This window comes from Brassica oleracea, chromosome C2 (genome assembly GCF_000695525.1).
Source record: "Brassica oleracea var. oleracea cultivar TO1000 chromosome C2, BOL, whole genome shotgun sequence".
Taxonomy (NCBI): Eukaryota; Viridiplantae; Streptophyta; class Magnoliopsida; order Brassicales; family Brassicaceae; genus Brassica; species Brassica oleracea.
In genome coordinates this window covers 45,980,633-45,991,983 of record NC_027749.1, presented here as the reverse complement: position 1 = coordinate 45,991,983, position 11,351 = coordinate 45,980,633, and the positions used below count along the sequence as shown (strand labels likewise).

Below are 11,351 nucleotides of genomic sequence, written 5' to 3'. Positions count from 1 at the left end.
TCAACTCTAAACCCTAAACCCTAAACCCTAAACTTCAACTCTAAACCCTAAACCCTAAACTTCAACTCTAAACCATCAACACTAAACCCAAAACCATAAAAAGTAAACTCTAAACCCTAAACCCTAAAAAATTAACCCTAAACCCTAAAACATCAACTCTAAACCTTAAACCCTAAACCTTCAACTCTAAAACCTAAATCTAAACCCTAAATCCTAAACCCTAAACCCTAAAACCCTAGAGTTGATGTTTTAGGGTTTAGATTTGAAGGTTTAGGGTTTTAGGGTTTAAGGTTTGAATTTCAGAAAATATAGGGTTTAGGGTTTAGGGTTTAGGGTTTACGTTTAGAGTTTAGAGTTGATGTTTTAGGGTTTAGATTTGAAGGTTTAGGGTTTTAGGGTTTAAGGTTTGAATTTCAGAAAATATAGGGTTTAGGGTTTAGGGTTTAGGGTTTACGTTTAGAGTTTAGAGTTGATGTTTTAGGGTTTAGATTTGAAGATTTAGAATTTAGGGTTTAGAGTTGATGTTTCGGGGCTTAGGGTTTAGAGTTGATGTTTCATGGTTTAGGGTTTAGAGTTGATGATTTATGGTGTAAAGTTGATATTTTAAGTTTAGATTTAGGGTTTAGGGTTTACGTTTAGAGTTTTTAGAGTTAATGTTTTAGAGTTTAGATTTGAAGGCTTAGTGTTTAGAGTTGATGTTTCGGGGTTTAGGGTTTAGAGTTGATGTTTCATGGTTTAGGGTTTAGAGTTGATGCTTTAGGGTTTATAGTTGATGTTTTAAGTTTAAATTAGTTAACCATATGTTTTTTTTGTTAAAGTTAATCAAAAGGTTATAAATGTCTTTTACCCTTCATTAAAGATGAGGGTAAAAGTGGTTAGTGTAAACATGAAAAGTAGTACTTTGAAAATAGTATTTTTGGTAATTTCCCATTTAAAAATTAGTTATATATAATTTAATATACAAAAATTTACATACAAATAAAAATGATAAATGTAACAAATTTAAATATATTATCCGCACGTAGCACGGAGAAAGGATCTAGTTAAACTAGATTGCAAAAAAGTTTGGGCATTAAAAAGTTTAACAAAATTTAGTTGGAATATATTTTTATGGAGTTTTCTTTTTTTTTTCAACTACCAATATATTTTTGTAATGTTAAAGTATAGGATTTTTAACGTTAAAACCCCTCAATTAAGTTTGTTTTGGGTGAAAACCCCCCAAACTAAGTATTTAACGAAAAAACCCCCAAACTAACGTTATTTAATGAATTAAACCCTGTCAGGTCATAGTTACCATTACTACCGGTAAATCTTTAGTTTATGGGTTTCTATATTAAGTAAATATAGTTGAGGGGTTTCTATATTAAGTAAACATAGTTGAGGAGTTTTCCCATTAAAAATTTAAAAAATCAAAAAATTCAAAATTTTATAATATTATTTAAAAATTAGTAACTTTTTTTTACAACATAAGCGAGAAGCGCGATTCAGAAAGCCAAACCGAAAGTATTGAATTGATATATAATATAGGTGAAGGAGAACTCCTCGCACCACGTGCAAGCTTGTTCGCCATAGTATTTTGTGCTCTTGGAATATATCTGATCCGGAAGTTAAGGAAAGAAGTCCTACTGCGTTTAAATTCTTTATATAATTTTTATTATATTTTTTCGGTTTTTACATTTTTAATTTATACATATATAATGTTGATGTTAAAAACACATCAAACTCATATATTTACAAAAAATTATAAATGCTAATTTTAAAATTTTAAGTTACTAATTTTAGATAATATTATAAAATTTTGATTTTTTATTTATTTTTAATGGTAAAACCTCTCAACTATGTTTACTTAATGTAAAAACTCCTAAACTAAAGATTTACCGGTATTAATGGTAATTATGACCTGTTAGGGTTTAATTCATTAAATAAAGTTAGTTTAGGGGTTTTTCGTTAAATTAGTTTGGGGGGGTTTTTACCCAAACCAAGCTTTGTTCGGGGGTTTTAACATTAAAAATCCTAAAGTATATTTAGAAAAACTCCACTCAGAAATTCATACGCTGTCCATGCTCTAAGGACATCATTAGAGCATGATTATCCGGGGTCCTTAGTGGGTTTCTTAGTGCGTGGATCCCCACAAAACCCTTAAGGATCGGTTACAAAAACTACTAATTAAGAACCGATCTTAGTGAGTTTCTTACACTGTTCGCGGGCCCCACTGACACGTGGCAGCCCGCGATTGGTTTGCTTTTAATTTTTTTTTAATTTTTTTTTTTTAAAACTAAAAAATCCATCGTGGGTTTCTTAGGGATAATCATGGCCTTAGTGGTAGTTGCTCAATAGGTTTCTGATGATAAAAATAATAAAAAGTATCGAAAAGGGAGGAGAAAGAGTAACAAATCACAAGAATCAATTGGTTAAGGAGAGACTTCCACAAGAAAAAGAATGAAATTTTTCTACAACCGTAACTTTATTAATGGCAGAACTGTTTAAAGATAATTAGGCAGAACTGTTTAAAGATAATTAAAATATAGTTATAAATATAAATGTTATTATTGTGTTCAAAAAAAATATATAATTGGTTTCTCATTGCTGCTCATGCTCTTAGACCACCTCGAGCGGAAGTTTCAAAAAGGGGTTCTTAAGAAAAGACAAAAGAAAAATAAATAAAAATGAGTTAAAAGCACAGAACCGATGCTTATTATGACATTTTTAGAACTGGTTAAAACCTCCTACGTGTCCTTTTGATATTGGATGATTAATTTTCCCCGGTCTTTCTCTTCCTGGAATCAATGTTCGTCGATGTTTTCATGGAATCAATTTCTCTCTTCCTCCTCCAATCCCAATCACTCGATCTTCTCTCTAGCTTCTGATCTCCATCTCCTTCTTGGTAAGTCTTCATCCTCTTTTCGATTTCCTCCTCTGTTGCTGCACAGTGAAACCAGCCCAAACGAAGGCGTTTTGAAGCAAACTGGTCCAGCTAGACCACCTCCTCTTCCTCCTCCGCCGCAATTCTGCGAGATTCCGGCCACCACGTCTCCCTCGCCTCCTTCTGATCCGGAGAAGAGAGAGGAGACATTGAAACCAAAGTTGAAGCCTTTACATTGGGACAAGGTTAGAGCAAGTTCAAGCCATGTTATGGTTTTGGACCAAACCAAATCAAACTCTTTTCAGTAAGATAAATAACGAACTTGAAATTATTTTCCTTCTCTGCATACAGGAATTAAGATATGATTATTTGGTGTTTTGCAGAGTCAATGAAGAGATGATAGAGACATTGTCAGAGCTAATGATCCAAGTTCAAGAACAAGAGATGTCGGAAACGCAGGTGTTGTTCAATCTGCAAGAATCAGTTTCTTGCTCCAAGAATCATATCGATCTATCAAAGCTCTGCTACTCCTATTTGGTTTTGGATGCAGAGAGCAAAGATGCAGTGGTCTGCTATTATGCTAACTTATGGGTTTCCTCTTGCTATTATCGGTATGGCACTCAAGGTACATGCCATCTCTTCTCTACTGTAATTTTACTGAGATATTGAAATTTGATTTGTGTATTAGAGTTGTTCATTTCTTTCTTTGGTTCCTTTGCAGTACGCAGAACTCAAACCAGTTCCTTGCTTGAGTTACGCAGATGCGGTGAAGCTTAGGGAGAGCTCTGCTACTCCTATTTTAACGCAGGTACTCTGTACTTCTGATTATTCTTGATCTCTTATCTCTGAACTGACGTGATCTCGACATTTAAAATCTTGATTAGTCTCAGCTTAGTTTTCCTTTTGCTTGTTAGGCTAAAAAATAATTAGTTTCCCAAGCGGATGTGGTATTGAAGAGTCTTTTGCTTTTTATCAGGTTAGAAATGATGTGACGAGATACCGTAATGGAGATGAACAGCATTTGGAAGAAGCACTGAAACGGATCTTTCAGTATGGACTGGTACTAAGCTTATTTTATACTGAAACAAAAAAACACACACTTTTCTACATCCGCGCTTTAACCGCTCTTTCGATATTAGGGCGGAGGAATCCCAAGACGTAGTGCACCTATCTTAACGATGATAAAGGAAGAGGTGTATTTCTCGTTTGCTTACTTGCATTTGACATGGACATTGACCGACCGATGAAACTTAACTTACCCGGATCATCTTGCTAACTCTTTGAACTTTATAAGATCATAGCATGAGTATTTGATACATTGTTTGTTTATCAGTGTCTGCGTTTGGTTTTAAAAGAGATGGCATCATTGCTTCTTGATTGTAAATATCATGTGACGAGAAACAGAGAACACATATTTTCTCTATAAGTTAATGGTATATTTGTGCCAACAACATTTTAAGCTTTTGTTACTCTTATCTTATTTATCTCCCAAATTTTAAGCAGAGAACACATCTTTTCTTCTATCTTATTTTTCTCCCAAATTTTAAGCTTTTGTTTCACCATCTTCTCGGTACAAATCAAGATTACAACTAATCGGTTTTTTCTCGTTTATGCTTTGTATTTGTATCTTTTAATATGTTTTTATGTCATTTTTATTTTAAGTTTTATGTATGTTTGTCTTTCATATTATGAATCCAATCATTCAATTTCTAAAATAGAAAAAAAAAAATAAGAACCTCTTTTGAGGTTCTCCCATTGGACTATGAAAAAAATAATTACACTAACAAGGATTCTAAATTTCTCAAATCACAAAATTAACTATTAAATTATTCATTAGAACCCCTAATTGATTCTAACCATTGGACTTGCTCTTAGGGTCTTGTCTAGATTTAAATGATGAACCCGTCAACTTCAGCGTATCAAACTTGAAGACGAAACCGTAAGGTAGTGTCTCGGTTTCAATTGGAAACGAATTATACATATCTTCTGATTTTCAGAAGCAGTTCCTAATTGGTTTTATTCATCCAATCACATTGTTTTGCCATTGCCATTTGCCAGACTCGCTTGCCAAATCTATATTAACCTAAGTGAAGAACTTAGGCTTAGCGAAGCAATTCAGACAACATTACAACAATCACACATCGTTATAGTTTAGCACGTCTTATACATATGTAATCTCACGTGAGGTAATATCAATGATTCAATTCTACTCCACTTGTCCGGACGAGGTAGTCCAAGTGGCAGGACGGGCCTGTGGTGGCAACCACCATCCGGGTTCGATTCCCCCCATGCGGAAACTACTCTGCCTCTTCTGGACACCAAAGCGGTACTGGGTTCGATCCAGCCCAGGTAAAGCCCTTCCGGGTGAAGTGGACCGCTGCTTGACCGGATCCAGGGGAATGACCCGCGAAGCGGGGAACCCCTGGATTATCACAAAAAAAAAAAAAAAAATTCTACTCCACTTGCTAATTTAGCGGCCAGTGGCACGAAATTATACGTAGTATGAAGTAACGTCAACGAAACTGATATCCTCTTTTATTCTCTTCCACACACGTAACATACGTACCTCGTTTACTCAAAATAATTGAGGCAATAATACATTTTCCTTCCACTCTCATTATAAAATCACCTTAAGCGAATTTAAGAGAATAATAAAAACAAAAACAACTCAATAATGGAACCTTTCTACATGATTCTATCTCTTGTCTTCCTCTTCATCTCTCTGACGTTCTTGTTCGGAACACGGCGGCGCAAATTAAACCTACCGCCGAGTCCAGCTCGGCCATATCCTATTATAGGACACCTCCACCTCCTAAAGCTGCCGCTCCAACGGAGCTTTCTCTCTCTCTCCAAGTCACTAGGCGGCGCCTCCATTTTCTCACTCCGCCTAGGCACTCGTCTTGTTTATGTTGTTTCTTCTCACTCCGTAGCCGAGGAATGCTTCACCAAGAACGACGTGGTTTTTGCGAACCGGCCGGAGTTTCTTTTCGCGAAACACATCGGGTACAACTCCTCCACCATGGTCAGTGCGGCTTATGGTGACAGCTGGCGCAACCTCCGTCGTATTGGCGCCATTGAGATCTTCTCGTCCATTAGGGTCGATAGCTTCTTATCCATCCGTAAAGACGAGATCCGACGGCTGATATTATGTTTATCGAAAAACTCCCTACAAGTAAGTGCGATTTAACTAATACTTTAGTTTTTTTTTACGGTGTCCACTATTAAGAATCGTTATAAAAAGAATTATAAACCATATACTTCCACCATTTCAAAAAGATATGTATTATAGAAGAAAAAAAATTGTTTAAAAAAGATATAGTTTTTACATTTTCAATGTAATTTTTGTGAACTAATAATAAAAACTATGAAGTTCAAAAACATTAATTACACTTTTTAAAGTCTTATAGGTTTAAAAACATAGGAAATATAAAATTACAAAAAAACTATGCATTTATAACTAAGCTTTAATATGTTTTATTAAAAAGTACAAAAATTCTAAAACATGTATTATTTTGGAAGGGACAAAGTAGTATTTAACAAATATCTTAATATTTGAATTAAGGATATTATTAATACATTGTACAATTGTATGATACAATTTATATCGAGAAATTAGAGATAAAAATAAAATATTACTGTCTAGAGATTTATGAGACTTGAAAGTTGAAACAATTAATTAGATTAAATGATCAACATATACATATATTTATATATATATATCATTTAGAGACAAAATGATTTAAACTCTCTAAATAAGGAACTGCTAATTTATTTTTATTTCACAAAAATAGATTTACTAAATTTATTTTTGTTTCACAACAATAGATTTCTAAATTATTGAGATAATTTTAGTAATTAATGTTAATAAATTTTATACTTTAAAAAAAATTGAGAATGCTTTAATTGATTACATATGGAGTATTTTTAGTTATTGAAAAATATATATAAGAAATAAAAATTAAAAAATAATTTTATATTAATACTTATAATCTTTTGTATCGGTAATGTAAAACGTGAAGAAATGAGTGTAAGAAAAATGCACTGAAACTTGACACTACCATGTGGAAAAAAAATTATGTAGAACCCACTGTCACTATGCATATACAATACTTTTTACTTTTATATAAACGAACAAATTCTTTAATTGTAAGTTGTACTTGTAGGACACACCTTCTCCTTTCATTTTATATTACATTGTCTCTCATCTTCCTTTTCAATTCAATATTATCTCTCATCTTCCTTTTCAATTCAATATTATAAAATATATCTTTATTTAAATTTTCTGATACAACAAAATTATAATTATTAATACGTTATAGCGTGATCACTCAACGATGCGATGAAGTTCATATGTATCATATATATATATATATAAATATATTATGTTATATTGGTTGGTACACTGTCTATATTATTATTTATTATTTTATGTTGATTCTTTTACCTCTTCATTCTTAGATTATATTAATGTGGGTAGTTTGTTGCTCAGTTGTTATACTAAGGTAGCTAAATACACCACATCTATTAATATATATTGGATTGGTTGTACCGCCGCATAATTTATTTAATATTCTAACGTGAAACTTTTTATCACCATAATACTATTAAAAATTACATGTATACAATATTATGAAAATTACTGGATTTGATTGACTGCTTATTACAATAATTTCATACCGGTTTTTGTTTCAAACTCTTTAATGCCAATGGTCACAAAGAACATTCAGCACAAAAATTTTACTTTTTCAAACGGTTATAAACAGTATTTTTAATCTATAAATACACTTATTTCTCATTCATTCTCTTCATCTAAAAATTCATCTTCAATCAAAAAATTTCAAACACTCTCTTCCAACTTCCCAATTCAATATATGTAAATCATTCGCTTGTTTTTGATTTTATGTGTGTTTGTAATTTTATCTTCTATGTGTGATCTCTTTGTTGGAGAATTTACTCCAGAAGATTTGACCATAAATATCAATTTACTTTTCTATGCGATATTTTTCCTAGTAATTATTTGTATATTTAATGTAAACATTTTATTTTAAATATTTTGAAATTCTAATAAAGTTTATTATTTTGTGTTTAGAAAATCAAATGGGAATCTTCAGTTTTTGGCTCTCAAAATAACTTGAGAGAACTAGGTTGCATGGACCACAAATGTGAAACCTCATCTAGTGATGGAAAAGTTAACTGAAACAACTAACATCGGAAACAAATCGGCTTCTGAGCATAAGACCGAAACGATAATTTTTCTAAGGAAATATCTAGATGAGAATGTGACGCATGACTATGCGAACATAGAAGACCCATATGAGATGTGTCAAACTTTTCTTTCATAGAGTGCCACAGCTCTGCTTGATTTTCTATATTTGCATAGTCATGCGTAAAATTATCATCTCGATGTTTCCCCGGGAGAGGATTTGTTTCTGATGTTAATCATCTCGGTTAAATTTTTCATCACTATATGGGGTTGCACATTTGTGGTCCTTGTGACGTAGTTCTCTCCAGTTATTTTGAGAGCCGAAAATTGATGATACTAAATATTTTCCATATGATTTTCTAAACAGAAAATAATAAACTTTATTAGAATTTTATAGTCTTTAAAATGAACCATTACATTGACTATATAAACAATTACAAGGAAAATATCGTCTAGAAAAGTAAATTGATATTTATGGCACTCTTCCAGAATAAATTCTCCAACAAAAAGACCATGATACAAGAAAAAATTACCATCGTAGATAAAATTAAAAACAAGTGAAGCATCTTTCTTGCAATTGAAAATGGGAAGAGAATGATTTGATTTTTTTTGATTAAACATGAATGTTTAGATGAAGTGAATGAATGAAATATAAGTGTATACATAGATGAAAAATACTGTTCATATCTATTAAAAGTTTTGAAAAAATATTATTTGTAACCGTTGGCATTAAAGAATTTGAACCAAAAATCAATATGAAAATACTGTAATACCCAATTAATTAAATCCAGTAAATTTCATAATATTTAATACATGTAATTATCAATAATATTATGATCATAAAATTATTCACTTTAGAATATTAAATAAATCATGAGCCAAACCAATATATTAATAAATGTGGTGTATGTAGCAACCAAAGTATAATAACGAGGCGATAACCCGCCCACATTAATATAAGACAAGAATAGTGCGGTAAAATAACCATCATAAAACAATAAGTAGTAATATATGTGGTATAGCGGCCATTATAATAAGATATATATGATACATATAAATTTACCATATCAGAGAGTAATTGTGTTAATAACATGTTATAAAAGTACTTATAATTTAATTTTATCGTATTCAAAATTTTAAATAAAGATAGAATTTTATATCCGCAGAAAAGAGATAATATTGAATTAAAAGGAATGTGAGAGAGAATGTATTATAAGATGAGAATAGAAGGTGTGCGTTAATTTGTTCATTTAAGTAGATGTAAAATGTAGAAGTTATTGTGGGCGCACAGAGTGGATGTGGGCTCCAAATGATGTTCTTTCACACAGCGATTTTAACATTAATATTAATAGTGAATACAATAAATTATAGATTACAGAAAACTAATTAACCTAAACCTAATTTGTCCAACGAACACATGCTATCTGAAATTGAATGGCATCAGGCAGCCAGCAAAGCAAATTCCATTGCTTTCCGAATCGAGTTAATTGAAGAGATAAAAATCAACTCTTTGTTGTCACCTAGTAATACACAAGTAATAAATGGACCCGTATAGCCTAAAAATCAAAACTTTTGTTGCTATGTCAAGTTTAGGGGCATCTTTTACTTTTACATTCATTTCTTCACGTAAATAATTTTGTTATGTTCAACTGACCATGTTTGTTATGCATGTTATGCATGTTTTGAATTTGTCTGTTTAAGAAAAATCAAAAACTGGAATTTGTCCAAAAATGAAATGACTTAAAGCAAATGTAAATATAAACAAAGAGCTACACCATTTATAAATCATCCATTGTAGAACAGTGTGTTTCTATAACTTTATACCAATAAGAAAAATGAACTTTCGAAACGTAACCATTTGGTTTAATAATCGAATTTCAGGAACCTGCGAAGGTGGAGCTGGGATCATTGTTCATGGGTTTGACGATCAACAACATCATTAGAATGTTGGCCGGAAAGAGATATTACGGCGATGGAACAGAGGACGACGATGAGTCAAAACACGTTAGGGACTTGATCGCCGAGGTGATTGCTGCCGGCGGTGCGGGGAACGCTGCTGACTATTTCCCGATTCTTTGTTGGTTAACAGATTATGAGAAACGGGTCAAGAAGTTAGGCGGTCGGGTTGACGAGTTTTTGCAAAGTCTAGTGGATGAGAAACGTGCGGAGAAAGTAAAGGGTAACACCATGATTGATCGCTTGCTTTCTCTCCAAGAAACTCAGCCTGAGTACTATACCGATGTCATCATCAAAGGAATCATAGAAGTAAGTAACTAGATCTCAAAAATAATAACAGTTAACTAAAGTTTATTTTTGTTATTTAAGTGATTTAAATTTTTGATAGGTTATGATACTTGCTGGGACTGATACATCAGCAGCAACGTTAGAATGGGCGATGTCGAACTTGTTGAACCATCCAGAAGTATTGAAAAAGGCAAAGACCGAAATCGACGAGCAAATCGGTTTAGACCGGTTAATAGAGGAACAAGACATTGTAAAACTTCCTTATCTCCAGAGCATAGTGTCAGAGACATTACGACTTTATCCTGTGGTTCCAATGCTTCTCCCTCATATGGCGTCAAAAGATTGCATGGTGGCAGACTATGATGTCCCACGTAAAACAATCTTATTGGTGAACGTATGGGCCATACATAGAGACCCAAAGATGTGGGAAGAGCCGGAGAAGTTCAAGCCAGAGAGGTTTGAGAAGGAAGGTGAGGATAAGAAGTTAATGTCATTTGGGATGGGACGACGAGCTTGTCCTGGATTAGGGCTAGGTCAGCGGCTAGTAACGTTGGCTTTGGGTTTGTTGGTCCAGTGTTTCGAGTGGGAGAGAACCGGAGAAGAATATGTGGACATGACAGAAGCTGCGAAAGGAATCACAATGCATAAGTCTACGTCGTTGGAAGCTATGTGTAGAGCTCGCCCCATTGTGGATAAGATTTTAGATGCTTCTAATTCTTGTCCATAAACTCCATCTTCAGAATCTTGTTACATTACTCGTCTCATTGTCCGAAGGCTCATAAATTTCTCTAGGCGAGACTCAACCTTACTAGACATTTTTATAAAGGTTTTCAAAATGTTTGTTCAATCAATGTTAGTATAAAGACAATATGTTGTGACACATGCAATGACGTCTAACACATCACATGAAAGTTCGCACGTGTCATGTGCTACACATGAGCTAATGCCTAATGATATCAGCATCCCCGTCTCCTACTCCCATGTTGATCGAGACAAGCAAAATATAGTAGGCAGTGACGTAACCAAAACTCTTATCCTCTT

General features: G+C 33.1%; 2 protein-coding genes across 2 annotated transcripts; both read left to right on the top strand.

Annotated features, from left to right (window-relative positions):
• The first annotated feature begins 2,768 nt into the window (after window positions 1-2,768).
• LOC106326472 (formin-like protein 2) lies at window positions 2,769-3,329 on the top strand. Its single transcript, XM_013764444.1, has 2 exons — window positions 2,769-3,108; window positions 3,247-3,329. The coding sequence occupies exons 1-2, from the start codon at window positions 2,797-2,799 to the stop codon at window positions 3,253-3,255; spliced, it is 321 nt and encodes a 106-aa protein (XP_013619898.1). The 5' UTR covers window positions 2,769-2,796; the 3' UTR covers window positions 3,256-3,329.
• Window positions 3,330-5,495: 2,166 nt separating this feature from the next.
• On the top strand, window positions 5,496-11,246 carry LOC106324699 (cytochrome P450 81D11-like). The gene is made up of 3 exons (XM_013762661.1): window positions 5,496-6,035; window positions 9,948-10,331; window positions 10,411-11,246. Exons 1-3 carry the CDS (start codon window positions 5,538-5,540, stop codon window positions 11,035-11,037), a joined length of 1,509 nt encoding a protein of 502 aa, XP_013618115.1. The 5' UTR covers window positions 5,496-5,537; the 3' UTR covers window positions 11,038-11,246.
• The last annotated feature ends 105 nt before the right edge of the window (window positions 11,247-11,351 follow it).